Source organism: Toxotes jaculatrix, chromosome 17 (assembly GCF_017976425.1).
Source record: "Toxotes jaculatrix isolate fToxJac2 chromosome 17, fToxJac2.pri, whole genome shotgun sequence".
Classification (NCBI taxonomy): Eukaryota; Metazoa; Chordata; class Actinopteri; family Toxotidae; genus Toxotes; species Toxotes jaculatrix.
The window spans coordinates 1846171-1871393 of NC_054410.1; the positions used below are offsets into that span (position 1 = coordinate 1846171).

Sequence of the window (25223 nt, forward strand, 5' to 3'; positions counted from 1 at the left end):
TGCTGACACGAGCCTTTGTGCTGATGGGCCCTCGGCCTCAGGGGCCACTGGGGGCCGCCATCTTCTCCCCTCATTGTCTGACTAAGATGCACGTGGAGCAGGTGTTTGTCTTCTCCCTGCTGTCCTGCGTCCTCCTCCGTCTCCTCACACCTGGTACACGCACAGATTTACTTCTTTTATTGTCGCACAGTGTTTTTGTTTATAAGTTGTTGTTTGTTAAGTCGTTAATTTCAAGTGGAGCTTTTACACGTGATTTAGTGTCATGTTGTTCAGTGGTTTAACGCTGACATAAAAGAAATACAGAGCACACTTACAACCACTTGGCTCTCTTTTCAAGTGGTCGTAGATCTGGTCGCCATGGTGATGATGCCAAAGCTTCTTGAGTTGCTGGCTGGTACGGTTACTATGGTGATTTGTCAAGTTTGAACAAGGGATTGTGAGACGGGGAGACGGAGTTGTCTGAGAGTTCATGTCCTGGTGTGTGTGGCCGTGAAGCTGAGTTATAGGTTGGTGTGTTTGTTGGCCCCTTCACACTGTTTAGAAAGTGTGTTTCTGTGTGTCTTTGTGTGTGAATGTGAGTTAGAGATTCGAGTGTTTAGGTTTCAGGCTTCTCTGTGATTTCTCCATTGTGTGAACATGTGTTTGTGTGAGACGTAAAGCTGCCAGAGGGACTCATACACGCACCAAGATGTCTCTCATCAGCCGATTTGCCATCAGGACTGAGGGACGTTTCATTGATCGTGATGAGGATACGTCTGGGTCCTTAAGCCCCCACGTTGGACTCATGCGTGAAGCATCCAAGTCATTTTTACACATTCATTGGACATTATGAAATAAGCAGCAGATAAATATTTATCTCTGTAAACAGAACATGATTCAGAGTGTCTGCTGGACTCACATTGTCATTTTAAAATCCATCACCGCTGCAGCTCGTTAGAGAACAGAAAACTGTTGATATTTTTCAGGCGTGCAGCCGCTCCTTCTCTTGCACCAGGTGCCAAAATGCATGTAAGCAAACATTTACATAACAGACACCTGTATCTGAATACCAGGGAGCCATTACTTAAACAGAGAGAAGAAGCCAGCAATGTTATGTATCACGTCTGAAAAGGGCTTTAGATTTATTTTCCCCATTTCTGTGTGTTTGCTCGTCAGTCTTCCTTCTCCTCCACCTGTTGCAGCTTTTTCTCCAGACCTGTAATTTATTACTCTCAGTGCTGTGGACCCCAGGCTGGTTTATTTGAAATGGAAGAAGGTGGCAGATGGAGGTTTTCCAGGCTGAGGCTTCCCGCTGCGTCTGTCTGTGTCCGCAGCTTCGGCCCGATGGCGTTAACGTCGGAGGTTGTATCCAATAATTGTGACAGCAATGGACAGCTGCACCTGTAATCTGCTACTGGGCAACTTTAACGGGCTTTGGTGCTTTATTCTTAGTTGCTGGCTTTGTTGATGTAAATATCTGTTTTCTGCTCGTACAGTACGTCCCTCAAAGAAATCTTTGACCCTGCTGAGAAGGGTTAAATACATACAAGGTTTCTTTCTCTGAAAACTGTGACGTTACCTGCACTTTCCCATGAACCCAGTATTAGTATGTATAGTTGCCATAGTATATGTATAACAGATCAAATATAATACACTGTACTATATGGCAGCATTATTTTACAAAGATGCTCCTGACTCTGTGTATCCTGGAGTGAACCTGTTAGTGCATCCAGCTGTTTGGAAAAGCTGGAAGTGGAGGACAGAGGATGGAGAGAGGGGAGGAGGAGGGGACAGGCAGACTGCAGAGGAGGGAGGGGAGTGATGGGGGGTGCAGTCCTTGCTAGCGGATGAGCCATCGCCATGGAGTAGCCTCCTCACCAGCCTGTAAGTACCTCGCGCCCTGGTCCCGAGCCCTCATCGTGCCCTGACGCACCCGGCCAGCGTGAGGCTGAGGGGGCAGACAAGTGAAAGGGGAGCAGATCATGTGTTTTGTTGGGATAAAGAGAAGAAGCAGGAGGAGGTGGAGGAGAGACGGAGAGCAGGAGCGAAGGGGGATGGGCTGGGCTTTGTCAGTGCAGGCATATAGTCAGGCAGACGCACGGCGACTCATTCAAAGAAAACTGAATTCAGCTCCGGTTGTGTGTTGGTATTTATACCAGGTGGCAGCTTGGACAGCAGGAGTGTGTGTCTGTGTGTGTGTGGTTGCTTGCATGGGGACGCAGTGAGCCTTTAAGTGTCCGTCTGTGATGGCAGCAGCATGTTTTTGATGTCACTGATGTTGCTCTCCGCCCCTTCATCCGCTGCCACGTCCTCATGTACGGAAGAGACATGCAACCCTGAGCGCACACATGCATGCAAACACACACATGCGTGCAAACACACACACACATGCATACAGCTGCATCAGCAGCCAAAAATAGGACAGGAGGACGCCCGTCCAGTTTCTGTTACCGCAGCGTCAAAGCACAAAACTGTTTAATTTGTCTTCTCAGCCACAAAGTAAATCAGATGCAGCTTCTGTGACGTGGACTGGAAACAGCTTGTTGCTGTATTGGTGTAAATGTGTAAATGCATCATTCATGAAACATGCAGCCACACAGCTGCACTGGAGCTGTTAATGTATGGTATATATATGTAAATTTGTATGTGTCAGTGTGATGATCTGCATGTTGTAGAACACACAAAACACACACTGAACTCTGGACCCAGTTTTACACACACACACACACACACACACACGCTCAGAGGTGGATTTTGGTGGAATGCTCTGTCACATGACGGTGGAGTGTCACCCTCTCTGCATTGTGTTGGTTTGTGTAGAGGAATGAACTGATGTAGGTCACTGACCTGAGAGCAGAACTGGAATGCAGTCTCTCTCCCAGACAACACCCAGCTCTGTCAGATGTAGGTCAGCCTGCAGCTCGGCTATAATGGCTCCTGTTGTGTCTTACATGAGAATGATAGCGGCGCTTCCCAGACACTGTGACAACCTGCTACGGCGCTAATCTGCCGCGTGGAGCCGAGTGCAGTGCTAACAGTGACAGGGCGATGGGTGTGACTCTCACTGTGGACGGCCGTGCTCAACATTTCAGCGTTGTGACGTAAGGTTGTGTTCACGCTGCATCTCTAAGTGTCTCGCTTTCAGATTTTGTAAACACAGCCATGACAAAAACTAAACCTTGGATCATTAACCTGAGACCTGAGCATCATTTTGGGGCTGGTGGGGTCTTGCAACGTAGGGAAGAACAAACAGGTTCATAAATGTGGATACATCCGCCGCTGAAAATAGTCCCCAAGAAAATGTTTGTTTCCTCCTGTGTGAGTAACCTTTGCTAAGAAACACAGTGACCTGCTGTTTTACTTAAATTTCCGTGCTTTTTCTTTCTGCAGGGTGAGGAAGCTGAAGGAGACTTTGGTGACGGTGCAGCAGCTCGATAAAAACATGAGCAACCTGCGGACGTGGCTGTCCCGTATCGAGGCGGAACTGGCTAAGCCGGTGGTGTACAACGTCTGCCACGGCGATGAGATTCAGAGGAAACTGGCTGAGCAGCAGGTGGGCAAAGATGGAATGGTTTTTAATTTAACGGGACGTTTGAGCAGCTTATTACCTTCATGTCATCGTGAACACAGTTTTCATCTGGTTAAATGTCTCGTAAATATTAGTTAACGTCAGCTTTCCTTACTTTAGCTCCTCAGTGATTAAGACGAAGACAGATGTGGTCTTGAAAACTTTAAAACATCCCTTTCAGAAACGTGACAGAGCATCCAGAACTTAAAGGGACACTCTGTGTGTGATTATCTGCTGCGGCTTAAAGAAAATAACCCTGATCTTATCATTCGAGGTTGTTTTGACTTTGGCTTCAGAGATAATTATTTAGAACTAAAAGCCTGCAGCACAAAGTGGGAGGTTGGAATTTAACAGTGAGGATCCTGCTGTCAGGCTGTTACATGTCCCGGTGTAGGATCTGGTGCATTTAGAGGTTCTAATATACTTCAGTGTTAAATTAATTCAGAAATGATGGCACAATGTTTTCCTCACTATCGTCTTTCTAACATTCAGAACCATTCACCTGATCGAAAACTGATCAAAAAAGGAAAAAGGTAAAAAATAATTAGAACATAATGGGAGGCTTCCATGTTTCTGTGTTGGGGGAGCAATGAGAGTTATCAGTAAAAGAGGTAGAAGAAGAAACATACAACTCTTTCTAACTCTAAAAAGCTGTTTTAAATTCGCACAGCAGAATGGAAAGACACCACAGGGCACTTTGAGTGAATTGTAGGGCAGGAAGTACCTGACTCACTGGAGACACACGCCTGTTTTAAAACCCCTCACGTTATGGCCGCCCTGTAGTGGCCCCACGCTTAATAACTGAAGAGTCAAGTAATGTGTGCTGCAAAGTGAAATCTCAGTGAGCTGCAGGACGACGGGCATTTGTGAAGGAGGAAGCTGTCACGCTGGGCTGAGAGATGGCAAATGCACTGAGAGGCGGACCTCGGAGGGTGGTCCACAAAAAGGAAATGGACTTCAGCCTCGGTCCAATTGTTGTCTGATGCAATGCTACTTTACTAAATGGAGAAAATTTCCTGGTTTGAGGAGGAGTGGAGCTGTGCAAAGGCTCAGCAGGAGAAATATTCAGACGGAAGATGAATGAGATTTGATCTTTTAGGCTCTTTCCCAACATCGTGATCAGATTTGGGTCTTTGTGTTTAATCAGAAACGGCCTGTCAGGGCTGGGAAACAGAACGACCACATGAAACATCAGTGACAGGTGGAATTTGTGGTGGGTGGATTTTTTTTTTTAGCATTTTCACATCACCAAGATAAGCTCCTTTATATTTTTGGCTTATGGTGGTTTACAATATGTTAATGAGAAATAGTTTCCCTGTAAAACCGCAGTGTGTGTGCTGACGTGGGATGGAAGACAGGTCTTAGTTCATGACACAGCTCTTCTGGACTGCTTAAGGACACCTAACTCTCTGAGATCAGGCCACACATCAGTCGACGAAAGTCACTGACAGGTTTAAAAATGTGAAAACTTTGAAATCAGAACTGGAGTTGGATATTTCTTAGTCTGGTTTTATGATGGAGTTTGTGGTCAAAACAGCGAATGAGAATCACACTTTAACCGTCTGTAAACGTGAGATTTTGCTTTTCAGACTAAAAAAAAAAAAAAGTCAGATTGTGAGCAGATCAGATTTGAGCTTTAGTTTCCTGTCTGACTTCAGACAAGCAGATTTCTGAAGTAGAAGAGCTCATCTGGAGAAAGACATAATTCCAGTCACAATGACAGAAAAATGGAGAAAGAAAACACGAATTAACTGGTGAGCGTGAGGAAAGAGACGGGACTTCTCCTCTTCTTTAGAAAAAGGCTGCAGCTCTCGGCATTAGTGGATGAGGGACGGCTGAAATGACTCCTGCGTGGATGGGCTCTTTAAGCTTTCACTTGTCGCCATGGAAACCCAGAGAGTGGTAACTTTGAACAAACAGGAGCCGACAAAAGTGCCGTCAGGCCTCAGAGGGAGCTGCACGTGCACACACACACACACACACACAAAATCACAACATAGTGCAGAAGGTCTTAAAACAGAGCTGTGCTCCATCATACTTATGGTGATAGTCCAGTGTTTACAACAAATCAACATCATTTACAGTTTAACAGGAAATGATTCAGTCAGTCAAACTGCAGTTTAATGAAAACGACTGAGTGTCACTGCCAGTTAAACTCACAGAGAAACGACAAAGTGTCACCACAGTTCCATCCTCTGCTGCTCTAACTCTGTCTTCATGTCCTGTGTGCATTACAGTGATGGACAATAGTGTAAGTCAACAGCACATTAACACACCACATGCTCGAAACGTGCTTCATTTTAATATGTAGTGTGGATTTAAGTCGCAGTGAATGTGCATTTGATGAACTCTACTGTCAACACCACAGGGCAATGCAGAGCTAATCAGGGCTACAAAATAAAAAGCTGAGCAAACTCCACCTGCTGAGGAAGATCATGAGATGAGACTGAAATGTCTGGAAAATGCTAATGACTAAAAGCTGATGACGGAAGTCTTGATTTTGTTCCTCTTTTAACTCTGCTGCTTTTTGAAAATGCTTTGTGGGCTCTTTGTGGTGCTAAGCTGCTCTTCTTCATCAGATTCTGTTATAGTCACTGTTGTATTTTTGCGTTCAAACTCCAAATGAGCTAAACTTCAGATGTGATCAGAGTGTTTCTGTGCTGTGTGACCTGCAGGATCTGCAGCGGGACATCGAGCAGCACACGGAGAGCGTGGCGTCGGTGCTGACGCTGTGCGACGTCCTGCTCCATGATGCCGATGCCTGCGGCAGCGACTCGGAGAATGACTCGATCCAGCAGACCACCCGCAGCCTGGACCGTCGCTGGAGGAACATCTGTGCCATGTCTATGGAGAGGAGGATGAGGTGAGCAGTTGTAGGTTGTGTAGTGGATGCAGAGACTGATCTCCATGCTTAAATATTTACCAAAATAAATACACTTTGTTAAATAAGGACAGTCAACAACTGAATCACCCCAATGACCTAACCTGATTTAAAAAAGTCAGATAAGTAAAATGAATCTCGTTGATTTCAGGATCGAGGAAACCTGGCGTCTCTGGTGTAAGTTCCTGGACGACTACTCTCGCTTTGAGGACTGGCTGAAGACAGCTGAGCTCACCGCCGCCAACCCAGGCTCTGCTAACGTCCTTTACACCAGTGCTAAGGAGGAGCTGAAGAAGTTCGAGGTCAGCATCAGCAGACTCTTTGTTTTTTTTTTAGTTGTCTTTCACTTTGGCAGAATAGTGGAAAGGGACGACTGAGACCAAAGTGATGCCAAGAAAGACCAGAAGTTAACAGGAAGACGAGTCTCATGTCCAGTCAGGTTAAAATGTGAAGCTTCTCCTGATGGTTGTGTGAGAGGAAAGGCCATAGATTTGTTCAAATCAAAGGACTTCATCCGTTCGGTAAAAAAAAAAACACATTCCAGACACCTTTCGAAAGGTTCATCCTCTGGGGAGCATCCTGTGGGGGGTGGCTACAAATGAAGGGATTCATCTTCTAGGTACAATGAATATTCAGCGCAAATCTAAAGGAAATCTGACCAGTAGATGTTGAGACACCTTGCTGTGCACCAAAGTGTCCTATAGGCCAGATTATGCTTTCTTTTGTTCTGCTGCTGAGTTTGTCCCCGTGTGTGTGAGCGGTTTCAGGTTCAGGTGACGCAGGGCTGACCTTTGATGTGTCACCCTGGATTAGAAACACAGATTAGCGTCTGGTAATCTAGTCTCCTCTGAGATTCCGTCATCTCCACAGCAACAGGGATCCAGTGTAGATGGTGTTGATCTCTAAGCACGTTACAGTCCATTGACCAGTCATCTGACTTCACAGTTAATATTATGTGTACAACACAAATTACCATTATGTTTTTTTTTACAGTAAATTATATAAAATTCCAAAATTAAATGAATGATGACGTTAACACAACACGCCTTTAAAAACACAACACGCCTTTAAATCTGATTTTTTTGACTGGAGTTTGTTTTTTAATGTAACTCAGAGACTGAAAATGTCCATTTTATCTCATTCATGTCTTGTGTTTCTCTGTATATTTTCCTCTCAGGCGTTCCAGCGGCAGGTTCACGAGCGTTTGACTCAGCTGGAGCTGGTCAACAAGCAGTACCGCCGCCTGGCCCGGGAGAACCGGACCGACGCCGCCAGCAAGCTCAAAGTCATGGTCCACGAGGGGAACCAGCGGTGGGACGGCCTGCAGAAGAGGGTGGCTGCTGTACTCCGCAGACTCAAGGTGAGACCAGAGGTCAGAGGTCAGGAGCTAGGGGTTGATTTTATACGGCAGCTCCTCATGGACAATGTCTAAGACCTTTAATGGCTCCCAGTAAAATCATGAAGGACATTTAGAGCTGAATTCCTCAAATAAGAGACTGATGAAGCTAAATGTCAACATCCAGAAATCCACTGACAACAAACTGCACGTCACAGAGGAAGTGATTTTCTTTTTTATAACCATGAATGATAATTTTAAAAAAGTGAGAAAAGCAGAAATGAGAAATCAAACATCAACATGTCTCAGACCTTCCCAGCTGATCTGTGTAGGACCTCCCAGCTCTCCGCTCCGCTCTAAGCCGTCAGGATTTGGGTCAGCTCTTATATGGTGACGAGGCAGGAGGCGTCACATTGGCAGGAAGCTGTTTTCATCGCAGCATGTGGCGCCGAGCAGATGGAGGATGTTTATGTTGCTTCGTAAAGGCTGCGTGTAATCAAAGAATTCAGCTGATTGGTGCTGGTTGACCTCTGCAGGCTCAGTCCCTCTAAGCCACGTTCACATCTTTGGAATACGCAGCTGACTCGGGTCAACAGCACTTAGAGCAAAAACACACAATCAGAGCCATTAAATCACAGAGATGCTGAGATATATTTTATTTTATTCATACAGAATATTTATGGTCCAGCTCAGCAGATGGGACTCATGTAATAAAAATCCCATATACTTTAACTTACTATCTGCACCAACAAGATTTTAGCTAAAACAATTAGTTTTCCATTCAGTGTTTGTCCATTGTCCCATTGAGGTTTAACTCAGTGAGACAAAGGTTGCTACTGAAAAATTTTAGTTTCTTTTCATTGTCATTTTAAAAATCACACATCATCAAATAATAACACATAATCACACACAGCACAAATTTTAAGTTTACACCTTCAGGTTTCCATAAGCCATAATTCAGATTTTATTCTATTCAGCTTCAAAACCTGATGTTTATTTAAATATATCAAATAAAAGCAACCTGATGTATCAGAGAATAAAAATGCTTCAACCTCAGTCTGATCTCTTACCTTAATATATCTGACTTTCATGACCACAGTGGATTTTACAGTGGATTTCACAGTTTTTCCTGGAGACAGTCGCTGAGTGCTTGCTCACGTTGGGTCTCTGTAAATAATATTTTAAAGAGTATGGTCGAGGCCTGCTCTAAAAGAAAAGTGCTGTTTAAACCTGGAATCAAAGTTGAAATGATTTTATCTTCACCAAAACTGTGAATGATAACAAGATATATATATATATATATATATATATATATATATATATATATATATATATATATATATATATATATATATATATATATATATATTTAAATATGTAATTTGATTTACTCTGTGAAAACAATTATCGCACGCTATCTGCATGAATGTTAACATCAAACTGCTCTGTGCTCCTGCAGCACTTTACCTCTCAGAGGGAGGACTTTGAGGGAACTCGGGAGGGGATCCTGGTCTGGCTGACAGAGATGGACCTCCAGCTCACCAATGTGGAGCACTTCTCTGAGAGTGACATTGAAGACAAGATGAGGCAGCTCAATGTAAGTCTGCTCCCACTGACTGTTAAACTCACCGTACCGTAAATCCCACAGTTTTTATTTAAAGACAGGGTGTATGTGTAGTGTATGTGCTCTCACTTTGGCCCCATAAAAGACTGAAATGTCCGGTGTGTGGATCTGTAGGGCTTCCAGCAGGAGATCACCCTCAACACCAATAAAATCGACGCCCTCATCGTGTTCGGGGAGAACCTGATCCAGAAGAGCGCCCCTCTGGATGCCGTGCTGATCGAAGACGAGCTGGAGGAGCTGCACTCCTACTGCCAGGAGGTGTTTGGCAGGGTGGCTCGCTTCCACCACCGCCTCGTCAACAGACGCCCGGTCAGTACCACGTCCAGGGCGGCACTCACAAGTGTCCCTCTTTTAAAAAAGATGAAAAAAGATGAAAAACGGCAGAAAAGAACTGTTGTTGACACTGCAAACACCATGTTTCATAGATTATTTATTTGGCTTTTTAGGTGTAATTCTTAAAACCTTTGTCTTCTTTTTCATTTTTTTAAGGTGCTGGAGGAGGAGAGGGAGCTGTCAGACCGGGACACAGACCTGGACGACTCACCTGATCTGTCCAATGAGACGTTGTGGACAGAAACGAGGAAGGAGGAGGAGGAGGCCCCAGTGGCGGGTGGAGTCTCAGCTGGACGGCAGGCCATGTGCCACCTGCTGGCGCCTCCTCTGGAGCGGTCAGGAAGAGAGACCCCCGTCAGCGTGGACTCCATCCCGCTGGAGTGGGACCACACCGTTGATGTGGGAGGATCCTCGTCGCACGAGGACGATGAGGACGCCACCTTCTTCAGTGCTCTGTCAGGTAATGACACCTGTTTGTCTAATTTCACGATCCTCATCAGCCGAAACAGAAGTTTGCTTCCATTATTTACAGTCATTAAATAGAATGTAGTTTTGTTAGTTTCTTCCCTGAAAGAAGAAAAGTAATCTTACAACTGAAAAGTGGTAAACAGTGTTAAATATTGTCTCTGTAGTTCATGGTTTTGTTCTTTTCACTGAATATTTTGACAAAATATAAAATAAGACCAGACGGATCCTTTGGCCAGAGTCTTATGTCAGTTTGAGTCTTCCATCGTCTTCCTCCCGTCTTGTCGTCCCCCTGCTCCTCTGCTAACTTGAATTCTTTGATGTTCCGGAAACAGCTTCGTAACTCGAGCAGAGCGCCACCGCTCACAGAGCAGCCGTCGCACGCTGCTCACCTCCACTCTCTCTTACAGATGTGCAGGTCACAGAGAGCTCAGAGGCGTTTGTTAAAGCCACTGTCAGAGCAGTGAAAGCAGCCTCGGGTAGGCACTCTGCCTGCTGCATGCCACTGCATCGCAACCCGTCTCCCAGCAACCCCACATCCCCATCCCTCATCGATTCACAGACACCGTGTTGTATTACACGTGTGTCTGTGCCACTACTTATTATTGTTTAACAAATCGAAGTCTTGAAAGTCATGAAATTTGCATGATACAGCAAATTATTCGTTTGTATCTCTGGAGTTTGTGGTTTGTTGATGGTGCTTTTGCATGTTATTGACACACCTTAGTTTCATGCATGTGTCGAACTGAAAGATTTATTTGATACTGGATTATTGCTCCATTTTCTGTCTTACTTTTGAACCTGTTTGTCTGATCTGATGTTTTTCTTTTAAATGATTTGACCGTCGTTTTTCTTCTCTCTCTCCACAGTGAAGTCAGTGACAGACCCGCCCAGCTGGCACCAGCCCGGCTCCCCGGAGAGGAAACGAGTTCCCCGAGAAATCATCCGAGGCCTGAGCTCGTCTCCCACACACACCACCAGCTCTCCGTTCCACCAGCACGGCTACGTAAGAACAATCCACCCTGATACAGCAAGTTTCATAACAAGTTTAAGCTGGGTTTGTTTCTCCTCTGTCGGTGAAACGTGTTTTTGAGATTACATTTGTGCTGCGTTCAGGCTAAGCTGATGTCCGAGTGCAGCGGCAGCATCGACAGCGTGAAGAGAGTCAAGCTGATACTGAACGATGAGGAGGAGCTGGAGGACACTGGTCTGACCAGCAGCACGGCCGACAAACACACCAGCACAGGTACAGAGACAGAGACAGAGACAAACACAAACACAGGGAAGGATGCGTTCAAATCATAAGCTGAATGGTAATTAACTATTAACTATAAAAAAGTTGTCCTGCTAATCTGTTTTACGAGAAACCAAACTAAAAAAAAACTGGTATCATGACAAACTCAGAGGTCGCACACGACAAAACAGCACACAATGACTCAGCGTTTCCCCGCTCCGACTCGTGCTCGTCCGCAGGTGTGATCGAGCGCTGGGAGCTGCTGCAAGCACAGAAGCTCAGCAGCGAGACGGACATCAAGCAGGACCTGGAGCGGTGGCAGAAGCTGAACTCTGACCTCTGTGATGTCACTTCCTGGTTGGCCAGAGTGCTGCCGGAGCTGGAGAGGCTGCAGCGGATCGCGCCGTCCACCGGCATGCGAGACATCGAGGTCAACATCAGGAAGCTGAAGGTAACAACGTGAACGGCGTGTGCGTCGGCCGTGAATCTAATTATAGCAGTAGGAAGATTATTATACTGTATCACATATACATTGACATTAACCCCGCCCCCCACTTTGTTCAGGAGATGCAGAAGAACTTCAACAGCTACAAGTGTCTGATGATCTCCATCAACCTGAACAGCTGTCGCTTCCTGCGGGGCGACAGCGCCGAGCTGCGGGAGCTGCAGGAAGCTCTGAGCTCGGCCAACCTCAGCTGGACGCAGGCCTGCAGCGGCCTGGAGAGCTGGGAGAGGAGGCTGCACTCCGCTCTGCTGCAGTGTCAGGTGAGCTGAACTGAAAAGGTGCAGCACTAACACACTATCCGCTGTCACATGAACCGCAGGAGCGGACAGAAGCAGGAGTTTGGTTTATTAAGCGCGAGTCATATCGGATGTTTTGAGCTGTGTGAAAGACAAATGGCCTCTCCATCCTCTGTGTTCCTCCTCAGGAGTTTCATGAGACGCTGCACTCTCTGTTGCTGTGGCTGGCTCAGGCCGAGAACAGGCTCTACGCTGTGAACGTCAGCGACCTGTTGACCTCCCGCTCGGCTCTGCTGGAGCACCGAGACACGCTGACGGTGAGCAGACGACTGATCGTTTCATCCATCACTGCCCCGGAAATCTGTTACTCAAACTTGAGAATCCAGCTTAAATTCTAAAAAAGTTGAGACAAATCCTGAGAATGTAGCTTCTCCTGCAGCGACAGGTGACAGTAATCTGTCCGCGGGTTTGTGGCAGCATTTCTGGGACAGCTACTCACTATTTGGGTCCAATTCAAACCGTGGATCTACAGCTAACAGCTGTCTGGGCTGTTTTCTTTTTACAGTAATTATACAAAGTTTCCACTACAGTTGGGCGGTATCCAGATTTTCATACCGTCAAACCTCCTCCACGTTTTACCCCGGTATACGTTATTACCGTGACCCCTCCGGTCAGAATGTCAGGTGAAAATATTCCCTACAGGTACAATTTGAATTTTGAATCAAAGACATTACAAGTGAGAACAAGTCCTCTGCAGCTACAGCCGCTCATAGATGCCACAGGTGCGCAACGAGACGCCGTCGCTTCTCCGTGATCATGGAGGCTTGAACTTCTCAACAGCGAATTTCTCATTAGAGATTTCAGCCAAATCTACCCTGAGTGGGTGAACTGGTCCAGATAGCCTGCGTGATCCCGTCTCCAGTGCGCCAGCACAGAGAGGTTTCTCTCTGCAGAGCCGCATCCAAACAGCGCCTACGGGATAATGCGCATTGCGAGTTGCAGAGAGACTCTGGACACTTTGATTTTCATTCAGCTGCTGCAGCCTGTGGACAATTCACTGCAGCAAAAGGCATTAAAAAGCCTGAAATATGTCGAGGGACCTTTTTCAGTTCGTTAATATAGTTTTATTGCATATATAGGATATTTGAAAACGCACATAGCGAACGGACGTTTTTCTATTGTAAGCTGACAGCACGCCGCGTTATTACAGTGGTATGAGCCAGTCCAGATGGGTTTCTTGTTTGCAGATTGTTTTATCTGAGAATACTTTCTTTATATTCCTGTTAAAAAAGCGCAGCTTTGTGCGATATTTATTTTAGAGGTTACGCGTGGGAGTCCGTTGACGGCGCTTATTTTCTCTGATACAGCCGATACTTTAAAATATAAAGATTCTAAATTGCTTTGATATCATTCTTATATATCCTGCATATCATTTATCATTTTAAGCTCAATAAATTCAGATAATACAAACATCTGTCCGCTAAACTGAAAACCTGCCGGTCACGTTGTCCGGTGCCACGTTTTTCTAGCGGAAACCCTGAATTACAAATGATGAACGTGAGGCTCAGACGGCGTCAGCAAACTGTGGCCTGTGACCTGTAACACTGCCAAAGTGCAGAGGTCTGTTCTTCTTAGGGACCAGCCATCTTTCCCCCTCTCTCTCTCTCTCTCTCTCTCTCTCTCTCCTCCGCGCTGTCACGTAATGACGTCACGTTCAAAACTTTATCAAACGTCTCCAGAAGTAAAACATATTCTACTGCTGAAGTAAAACTGAACATTCACCCACACAAAGCATTAAATAACTTATGTTTAATATTTAATCTTTATCTTCTATATAAATGTGTTGCTTTTTTTTACTGACGGTGTTGAAACGGATACCGTTGCTATTTTAACGACCCCGCGGTTTAACTTATTACCTTCCCAGGGACTTCTGGTAGGCCTATTTATTAGTGAAATCCTGTTAGTACACTGTGAGATCTCTGTCATGTCTGTGTGTTGAGTCCTCTGCTCTGTCGCCCCCTGCTGCAGGAGCTGCAGGAGGAGCTGCGTGGGCGTCAGCGACAGGTGTCCTCGCTGCAGGACATCTCCTCTCAGCTCCTCCTGGAGGCCACCGCGGAGGACAGCATGGAGGCCAAAGAGAAGGTCCATGTCATCGGCAACAAACTGCGTCTCCTGCTGCGACAGGTGGCCTCTGACCTGCTCACGCTGCAGGGACGACTGGTAGGTCGCCTTTTTATTTGTTATTATTTTACCTCAGCCTGGTTTGACTGCGCATGAGGACCCTGTCTTTAAACTCAACTGTGAGGCTCACACTTCCGGTCTGTAATTTCTGAATCATCTACCTGATCATCACCAGGACGTTTCCTGAAAAGGAAATTATTTGGTACAGATTAGGGTTGGGCGGTAATTAGGTAAAGCGCGGGGACTTAAAAATAGCAACGGTGTCAGTTTCAGTACAGTCAGTAAAAAAATGCAATGCACTTATATAGGAGATAATGAGTTATTGAATGCCTCGTGCGGTTGAATTTTCAGTTTTACTTCAGTAGTAAAGTTTCTGAACGTGACGTCATTACGTGACAGCGCGGAGGAGAGAGAGAGAGAGAGAGAGAGAGAGAGAGAGAGAGAGAGAGAGAGAGAGAGAGAGAGAGAGGGAGGGAGGGGGGGGGGGGGGGGGGGGGCGGAGAGATGGCTGGTCCCTAAGAAGAACAGACCTCTGCACTTTGGCAGTGTTACAGGTCACAGGCCACAGTTTGCTGACGCCGTCTGAGCCTCACGTTCATCATTTGTAATTCAGGGTTTCCGCTAGAAAAACGTGGCACCGGACAACGTGACCGGCAGGTTTTCAGTTTAGCGGACAGATGTTTGTATTATCTGAATTTATTGAGCTTAAAATGATAAATGATATGCAGGATATATAAGAATGATATCAAAGCAATTTAGAATCTTTATATTTTAAAGTATCGGCTGTATCAGAGAAAATAAGCGCCGTCAACGGACTCCCACGCGTAACCTCTAAAATAAATATCGCACAAAGCTGCGCTTTTTTAACAGGAATATAAAGAAAGTATTCTCAGATAAAACAATCTGCAAACAAGAAACCCATCTGGACTGGCTCATACCAGTGTAATAACGCGGCGTGCTGTCAGCTTACAATAGAAAAACGTCCGTTCGCTATATGCGTTTTCAAATATCCTATATATGCAATAAAACTATATTAACGAACTGAAAAAGGTCCCTTGACATATTTCAGGCTTTTTAATGCCTTTTGCTGCAGTGAATTGTCCACAGGCTGCAGCAGCTGAATGAAAATCAAAGTGTGCAGAGTCTCTCTGCAACTCGCAATGCGCATTATCCCGTAGGCGCTGTTTGGATGCGGCTCTGCAGAGAGACACCTCTCTGTGCTGGCGCACTGGAGACGGGATCACGCAGGCTATCTGGACCAGTTCACCCACTCAGGGTAGATTTGGCTGAAATCTCTAATGAGAAATTCGCTGTTGAGAAGTTCAAGCCTCCATGATCACGGAGAAGCGACGGCGTCTCGTTGCGCGCTTGTGGCATCTATGAGCGGCTGTAGCTGCAGAGGACTTGTCCTCACTTGCAATGTCTCTGATTCAAAATTGTGGAGGTAAAATGTGGAGGAGGTTTGACGGTATGAAAATCTGGATACCGCCCAGCTCTAGTACAGATAATAGAAAAAAACTGTTCAGTTGATACACTTCCAAAAAAATCAATTAAGTAATTAATTTAATGGGAATGTGGTGCAATTCAAAATAGATAAAACAAAGTTAATAATAAATGAATAATAAACTTTGTTTTTCGGATTTAAAAGGAACCTTTTTAATTGCATTCTTACAGATTTCAGAGGAAATTACAGACCTGTAAAAAAATAAGTGTTACCAAGAAAATATTAGGTTTGGGTGCAGTGTATAAAAATCATGGATTGAACCTTTGGATTGAACAGTATCAGATAAAAATGAGTAAAAGCACACCTGCAGTACGACAGTATCAGGTGCTGAGTTTAATAAATAATGTTTTATAACCAAACATCAGTTACACACTGAATCTCATGAAAATCTCAGGTCAGCTGATCGTTTAGTCCTCTGAGACAAAGCTGTGATTTTACAGATGTTGGTGATTTCATCGACCTTTATCTGAGGGAAGTGAAAACGTACATTGGTCTGATGTTCGACATTCCTCAATAATGATTATGACATAAATAAGATGCAACCAAAGGTCAAGTAAGGAAAGGGAACAGTGAGTTCTCTGAACCGGTTTGATCGGTTTTATCTGATGTTCTGTTTTTTTGTTTACTGTCTGTGTCTCAGGAAACCTGCTCAACCAGCTCTGAGGTCGACAGCATCGGTCTGGGAACACTCAGCTCTCCTCTGCTGCTGCAGAAGGTACGCCGCGGTATTTACCTGTGGTCCCACACAGCACAGGCTGAGTGTTGACTGCACCGACGAGCAGCTACTCCTGCATGTACTGTCAAACACTAACATTTATCACACAGAACATTTACAATGAGTCTCACTCATCATGGGTTTGATGTTCAAATTTTAATTATGTGCTTCTAAACATTTTACAGTGGTGAAGAAAAAAATCTGATTATTTATTAAGTAAAAGCAACTTTTAACCACCAGTGTAACTTCACTAACACTTTTACTAGTCATTAAAAATAGCAAACTGTTCACTGTGACAGTTTATTAGTACAAATTATAATATTGGATTATTCTTGTATTATTAATTATCGCTGTAATTGGTTAATCTGGGACCAGTTTTAACCGTTAGATTATGTTGGACAGTTTAATCTGTATCGCACAATGCATCTACTTAAATCTGAATCTGTAAATTAACATTAATTGAAAACACTTGAGTACATTTACTTTCATTCCACCACAGAAACATGTAAAGTTCAGTCTGAGGCTGTCAGGTATTCACTCACAGGTGTTAGAGATGTGCTGTGGATGTTAGGTCGTCTTTTCACTGTAAACTAAAGTGATTAACACCTTTGACTTGTTCTTTGCTTTAGGAGGCGACTGGTCTACAGGCAGCTGCGGTCGGACAAACAGCAACCAGAAGGTAACTTCTACAGGCTTTAGCTGTAGCTGTTGTATGGCTCGATGTTTAGTAAATTAGCTTCAGTTCAACCAAATTACCAAAAAATGTATTTTAACTAATGTCTAGTATTTTCTTACCATGCAGACAGTTTTGGTTTTATTCATCCAGGTTTTGAAAGATCTGCCTCCAAGTAGTTCCTATAGAATCGGAATAGATAGAATATAGAATAGATCTCTAATAAAACCAGAACTGCATCTGCACTGTGAAGAGATTATACCCTTTTTTAATTTGAGGGAACTGATCCTTTAAACAGCTGAAACAAAGAACAGTTTGTCTTTTTGGGAAATCCACGTGTGTGACTCTCATCTGACACGCAGCAGGAACACTGACAGGCCTTTATCCCAGAAGTTCAAACTATTCATTTCAAGTCAAGCTTTACCTGCATCTTCCAGTTTAAACTAACATGAGCCGCCTCTGTCCACGTCCAGGGAGGAGCGGAGGGACTCTTCCCCACACCGACCCTTCTTTTACCGGGTTCTACGGGCTGCCTTCCCCCTTCACCTGCTCTTCTTCGTGCTGCTGGTTCTGGCCTGCCTGGTGCCTCTCTCTGAAGAGGACTACAGCTGTACACTGTCCAACAACTTTGCACGCTCCTTCTACCCCATGCTGCGTTACACCAACGGCCCTCCGCCCACATGAGCACTGCCAAGTCCGTCTCTGACGTCTCCTGACGGGGGAAGGACTGAAAAAGAAAGAACCACATCAGGTTGAACTCTAAAATCAACAGTGTTACGATGTAAGTTCAAATACACCTTCTCCCTTCCACAAAAAAGAAGCACCGCCCTCCACGTTCTGAAGGCCCAACTTTGTGTTTTTTGACTAAATTTTATTGGTGTATTTAAAAATGTATTTATTACTTGTGGAGCTCTACAGTTAAATAAGATGAAGCCATATTACTGGTCTGTTTTAAAGTTGTGTGATTTTTTTATTAATATATATAGATTTGCTAGTTAACGTCCCCGAACATCCTCAACAAACGGTGCAAAGAAAAGGTCTCGAGAATTATTTTGATATCTATATTTTGTATGTTCACAACAGTCTATGGTGTCGAGTTTGAAGGATAAAGGACAGTTATTACCAAAGCATCCAGAAGCTGAGAAGTACACTCGCCATTTTCTACCACTGCAGCTATTTTTACTGGTTTTCCTAGAAGGCAGCCACTTTTTGCTAGCACATTTTGTACAGAACTGAAAAGAGGTGTTTTGTTTTTGTTTGATTTAGACGTATTTAAGAGCTGTAAGCTATGACTTTTTTTTTAATGATGGCAGTGACTCATCTGCAGACATGCCTTTCTGTAGCCAACAGAACTATCATAATTGATCAGATAATAATATACTTTTAACGGTGTTATTAATGACTTTTGTATATAACGGCAAACTACTGAGAAAGAAATAGGTAAATTATTGCTTTTGTGTATGAATGTGTGTCAGATTAATTTAACGTGGGGCAATCGTTCAAAGTCCTATTGGCTTTTTTTGTAATGGCCTTAAAGCTGAATTTTGCCGCTCCCTCTCTCTTGCGAGAGAGTCTGTTAAAAAATGTTCCACTGATAATGTAAAGGTTACGTTATTTTTTGAAGACTGTAGCAAATCACTGAACCTGAAGGTTTTGAAAAGAGGCACAGATCCTCAGATTAAAGCTGCATTAAGCGATTTTTGATCATTAGGGGACAGAAAGATTTTGAACACACCAACAGAAACACAACTATGACATAGCAATAACTAATCGTGTTCTTTTACAAATGTAGCCGACACAGAGCAACATTATCCCACTGACAGAGCCACAGTTCCTCTTTACTGAATACTAGCTAACTCTGTTTATCTGCTGTTTGGTGCTGGGCACACACGTGATTAGAGTCATACTCTAAGAAATACTGCTTAATGAAGCTTTAAAGTGATTTTCATTTTTCTTGTTTTTGAGATTTTTTGAGGTTTTACAGTGACGCAGCAATATTATCTCTGGCTGAGCGTCAGCAGCAGACACGTCACACTGCCAGCTACAACATCATCTAAACCTTTAAGAATAATTTAGTGTCGTTCAGGACTTACCCAGTGTCGTCCACGTTGACCCCATGAAGTAAAGACCTGCCGGCATTAAGCAGGTTAAAACAAATCATTATTTCAGAGTTACATTGTGTTGTTGATGATGTGTGTGTGTGGGATTTACCTGAACGCTGCTGTGAAACACTCTTCCTCCGTGCAGCTGAAGGACTGGTGTCAGAATCTGTAACACGGCAGACTTGGGGTAGAACATGAATGTAAGTGATTCTTTGGGCATTGAATGTAGCTGTGTACATGCACAATCAAAGATCATTAAACGTTGCTAAACTACAATGTTAGTATAAAGATTACAGAGAAGGTTTTGTGTCACTTGATTTGAATCTGTGTTTGATCCTAATTTGTACATAAGCTCCACCTCTGCTCAGAGGGCTAACAGAACAGAAGCAAACAACAGAAACGTGTGGAAAGTTTGATTTATTTTGTGAACACTTATTTATGGGATGTATAGATTGTCATTATTGGATGACAATAAACCGTGTTTGCCATGATTTGCTGCTGTATGTTTCCTGTATCACCGGGTTAGAGAAGGATCCTGGCTATGGTGACAGGTCTGACAGACAGAGAATCCAACAAGATCTGAGATATTAATGTGTGTGTTGTGCACGAGAGAAATATTTTCAGCATCAGATTTGTTGTTGAGTGTGTGTTCATGCATGTACAAGCCACAGACATCAGGACAGAAAGGACAGTGAACATGTTATTACCAGTGGATAATCTGGCACTAAGGCTGAATTTACACGGGCAGAAAAGTGGCACAGCTCATGACTGTACGTCCAAAAAATGGTACGTTTATCCTAAATTCTTTAACAGTTAAAGTTAGTCACTTTAGTTTGTTTGTCCAGCAATTTGAACTTGGATGATACCAAATAACTGACTGTTCTATTCCTAGGGAGCAGCAGTGTGGTTAATGAGAACATAATCCAAGGAAACCACAGCAAACAAGTCCAAAACACAAGGTTCTACATGTGTAAGAAGACAAATTGTTTAAGGACTTCAAGCCAACAATTCCTTGCACCTGCAGAGTCAAGAAAAGCAAAACAAAGTTCTGGACTGGTGCTCAAATTCAGCTCTTTCCTCACTGGGGACACTGATGACTCTGTGATATTAGGTTTGTGTTTGGACAATCAGCGGAGACTCTGCCCGTGGACAAGCCTGGATTTACTTTTTGTAGGAAAAACTCAACCTAAACAAACAATATAAAACAAACAAGACAGATAAAAGATCTTTTACTTTTTTCAGCCATTTTGCTGAAGCTCTGATTCAAAGTGAACTACAGTGAGAACGACAGCAGAATTTACTTAAATTGTATAAGACATGGACGTAGAACTAGTAACGTCACACATTGGTTTCGGAGAATCGGTTTTGTGACCATGGGCATTTGAAAAGTGCCATCTTGGATTTTAATGGGAGTGTATTTTCCATATTTGGCAAAGAGGCGGTTACTCTACGGGCCAGCCGGGGTCAGGGGGCCGAGAGCCTGCCCACTTAGCTCGGATCAATATTTAATATTTACAACAGCAGCCGCTTACTGGCGGAGCTGCTCAGTCTATGCAATGTCGGACTTTTTAAACAGAAAAATGAGACAAAATAAAATTGTAGCCTAGTATTCCTGCAATAAACAGACTCTGAGAGCACGGAACACACCACAACAGTGTTACCCTGTCAACCGCTGTAGGTAGCCGGAGGCCTCTGGAAGTAGCCGCCTAGCCCAGCTGATGCTTTAGCAAAGAGCTAACTGCCAGTGCCCGTCTATGGAGCTGTCACTCAAACTATCAATAGAGACTGACTTTTTTTGGCCGATTTTGACGCCTTACTATACTATGATCATTTTTATGACATTTTGAGGTCAAAAAAATTTTTTGATTTTTTTTGGCCGATTTTGACGCCTTACTATACTATGACGTTTTTTATGACATTTTGAGGTCAAAAAAAATTTTGACTTTTTTTGGCCGAAAAAACGCCTCACTATACTATGACGTTTTTTATGACATTTTGAGGTCAAAAAATTTTTTGACTTTTTTTGTCCGAAAAAAACGCCTTACTATACTATGACGTTTTTTATGACATTTTGAGGTCAATAAAAATTTTGTCTTTTTTTGTCCGATTTTGACGCCTTACTATACTATGACCATTTTTATGACATTTTGAGGTCAAAAAAAATTTTGACTGTTTTTGGCCGAAAAAAACGCCTTACTATACTATGACGTTTTTTATGACATTTTGAGGTCCAAAAAAATTTTGACTTTTTTTGGTCGAAAAAAAAACGCCTTACTATACTATGACGTTTTTTATGACATTTTGAGGTCCAAAAAAATTTTGACTGTTTTTGGCTGAAAAAAACGCCTTACTATACTATGACGTTTTTTATGACATTTTGAGGTCCAAAAATTTTTTGACTTTATTAGGCCGATTTTGACGCCTTACTATACTATGACGTTTTTTATGACATTTTGAGGTGAAAAAAAATTTTGACTTTTTTTGTCCGAAAAAAACGCCTTACTATACTATGATGTTTTTTATGACATTTTGAGGTCAAAAAAATTTTTTGACTGTTTTTGTCCGAAAAAAACGCCTTACTATACTATGACGTTTTTTATCACATTTTGAGGTGAAAAAAAATTATGACTTTTTTTGGCCGATTTTGACGCCTTACTATACTATGACGTTTTTTATGAGATTTTGAGGTCCAAAAAAATTTTGACTTTTTTTGTCCGAAAAAAACGCCTTACTATACTATGACGTTTTTTATGACATTTTGAGGTCAAAAAAAATTTTGACTTTTTTTGGTCGAAAAAAACGCCTTATTATACTACGACCATTTTTATGACATTTTGAGGTCAAAAAATTTTTTGACTTTTTTTGGCCGATTTTGACGCCTTACTATACTATGACGTTTTTTATGACATTTTGAGGTCAAAAAATTTTTTGACTTTTTTTGGTCGAAAAAAACGCCTTACTATACTATGACGTTTTTTATGACATTTTGAGGTCAAAAATTTTTTTGACTTTTTTTGTCCGAAAAAAAACGCCTGACTATACTATGACATTTTTTATGACATTTTGAGGTCAAAAAAATTTTTGACTTTTTTTGTCCGAAAAAAACGCCTGACTATACTATGACATTTTTTATGACATTTTGAGGTCAAAAAAAATTTTGACTTTTTTTGGCCGATTTTGACGCCTTACTATACTATGACGTTTTTTATGACATTCTGAGGTCAAAAAAATGTTTGACTTTTTTTGGCCGAAAAAAACGTCTTACTATACTATGACGTTTTTTATGACATTTTGAGGTCAAAAAAATTTTTGACTTTTTTTGGCCGAAAAAAAACGCCTTACTATACTATGACCATTTTTATGACATTTTGAGGTCAAAAAAAATTTTGACTTTTTTTGGCCGATTTTGACGCCTTATTATACTATGACGTTTTTTATGACATTTTGAGGTCAACATTTTTTTTGACTTTTTTTGGCCGATTTTGACGCCTTACTATACTATGACGTTTTTTCTGATATTTTGAGGTCAAAAATTTTTTTGACTTTTTTTGGCCGATTTTGACGCCTTACTATACTATGACGTTTTTTATGACATTTTGAGGTCAAAAAAAATTTTGACTTTTTTTGGCCGAAAAAAACGCCTTACTATACTATGACGTTTTTTATGACATTTTGAGGTCAAAATTTTTTTTGACTTTTTTTGTCCGAAAAAAACGCCTGACTGTACTATGACGTTTTTTATGACATTTTGAGGTCAAAAAATTTTTTGACATTTTTTGGTCGAAAAAAACGCCTTACTATACTATGACGTTTTTTATGACATTTTGAGGTCAAAAATTTTTTTGACTTTTTTTGTCCGAAAAAAACGCCTTACTATACTATGACGTTTTTTATGACATTTTGAGGTGAAAAAAAATTTTGACTTTTTTTTGCCCGAAAAAAACGCCTTACTATACTATGACGTTTTTTATGACATTTTGAGGTCAAAAAAAATTTTGACTTTTTTTGGCCGAAAAAAACGCCTTACTATACTATGACCATTTTTATGACATTTTGAGGTCAAAAAAAATTTTGACTTTTTTTGGTCGAAAAAAACGCCTTACTATACTATGACGTTTTTTATGACATTTTGAGGTGAAAAAAAATTATGACTTTTTTTGGCCGATTTTGACGCCTTACTATACTATGACGTTTTTTATGACATTTTGAGGTCAAAAAAAAATTTGACTTTTTTTGGTCGAAAAAAACGCCTTACTATACTATGACCATTTTTATGAGATTTTGACTTTTTTTGGTCGAAAAAAACGCCTTACTATACTATGACGTTTTTTATGACATTTTGAGGTCAAAAAAAATTTGGACTGTTTTGGCTAATTTTGACGCCTTACTATACTATGACCATTTTTATGACATTTTGAGGTCAAAAAAAATTTTGACTGTTTTTGGCCGAAAAAAACGCCTTACTATACTATGACGTTTTTTATGACATTTTGAGGTCAAAAAAATTTTTGACTTTTTTTGGCCGATTTTGACGCCTTACTATACTATGACGTTTTTTATGACATTTTGAGGTCAAAAAAAATTTTGACTTTTTTTGTCCGAAAAAAACGCCTTACTATACTATGATGTTTTTTATGACATTTTGAGGTCAAAAAATTTTTTGACTTTTTTTGGTCGAAAAAAACGCCTTACTATACTATGACGTTTTTTATGACATTTTGAGGTGAAAAAAAATTTTGACTTTTTTTGGTCGAAAAAAACGCCTTACTATACTATGACGTTTTTTATGACATTTTGAGGTGAAAAAAAATTATGACTTTTTTTGGCCGATTTTGACGCCTTACTATACTATGACGTTTTTTATGACATTTTGAGGTCAAAAATTTTTTTGACTTTTTTTGTCCGAAAAAAAAGCCATACTATACTATGACGTTTTTTATCACATTTTGAGGTGAAAAAAAATTATGACTTTTTTTGGCCGATTTTGACGCCTTACTATACTATGACGTTTTTTATGACATTTTGAGGTCAAAAAAATGTTTGACTTTTTTTGGCCGAAAAAAAACGCCTTACTATACTATGACCATTTTTATGACATTTTGAGGTCAAAAAAAATTTGGACTTTTTTTGGCCGATTTTGACGCCTTACTATACTATGACGTTTTTTATGACATTTTGAGGTCAAAAAATTTTTTAACTTTTTTTGTCCGAAAAAAAACGCCTTACTATACTATGACGTTTTTTATGACATTTTGAGGTCAAAAAAAATTTTGACTTTTTTTGGCCGAAAAAAAACGCCTTACTATACTATGACCATTTTTATGACATTTTGAGGTCAAAAAAAATTTTGACTTTTTTTGGTCGAAAAAAACGCCTTACTATACTATGACGTTTTTTATCACATTTTGAGGTGAAAAAAAATTATGACTTTTTTTGGCCGATTTTGACGCCTTACTATACTATGACGTTTTTTATGACATTTTGAGGTCAAAAAATTTTTTGACTTTTTTTGTCCGAAAAAAACGCCTTACTATACTATGATGTTTTTTATGACATTTTGAGGTCAAAAAATTTTTTGACTTTTTTTGGTCGAAAAAAACGCCTTACTATACTATGACGTTTTTTATGACATTTTGAGGTGAAAAAAAATTTTGACTTTTTTTGGTCGAAAAAAACGCCTTACTATACTATGACGTTTTTTATGACATTTTGAGGTGAAAAAAAATTATGACTTTTTTTGGCCGATTTTGACGCCTTACTATACTATGACGTTTTTTATGACATTTTGAGGTCAAAAATTTTTTTGACTTTTTTTGTCCGAAAAAAACGCCATACTATACTATGACGTTTTTTATCACATTTTGAGGTGAAAAAAAATTATGACTTT

General features: G+C 41.7%; 1 protein-coding gene across 1 annotated transcript in view; it reads left to right on the top strand.

Annotated features, from left to right (window-relative positions):
- syne2b (spectrin repeat containing, nuclear envelope 2b) overlaps positions 1-19827 on the top strand; it is a 108940-nt gene extending 89113 nt beyond the window's left edge. Inside the window, exons 116-132 of the mRNA XM_041061260.1 lie at positions 3370-3532; positions 6223-6410; positions 6580-6730; positions 7606-7788; positions 9224-9361; positions 9503-9697; positions 9878-10181; positions 10597-10665; positions 11056-11192; positions 11303-11432; positions 11660-11871; positions 11985-12185; positions 12350-12478; positions 14190-14381; positions 16487-16561; positions 17191-17240; positions 17708-19827. Coding sequence (XP_040917194.1) covers positions 3370-3532; positions 6223-6410; positions 6580-6730; positions 7606-7788; positions 9224-9361; positions 9503-9697; positions 9878-10181; positions 10597-10665; positions 11056-11192; positions 11303-11432; positions 11660-11871; positions 11985-12185; positions 12350-12478; positions 14190-14381; positions 16487-16561; positions 17191-17240; positions 17708-17918 — 2728 coding nt within the window. The 3' untranslated portion in view covers positions 17919-19827. The remainder of the gene's footprint in view (positions 1-3369; positions 3533-6222; positions 6411-6579; positions 6731-7605; positions 7789-9223; positions 9362-9502; positions 9698-9877; positions 10182-10596; positions 10666-11055; positions 11193-11302; positions 11433-11659; positions 11872-11984; positions 12186-12349; positions 12479-14189; positions 14382-16486; positions 16562-17190; positions 17241-17707) is intronic.
- The last annotated feature ends 5396 nt before the right edge of the window (positions 19828-25223 follow it).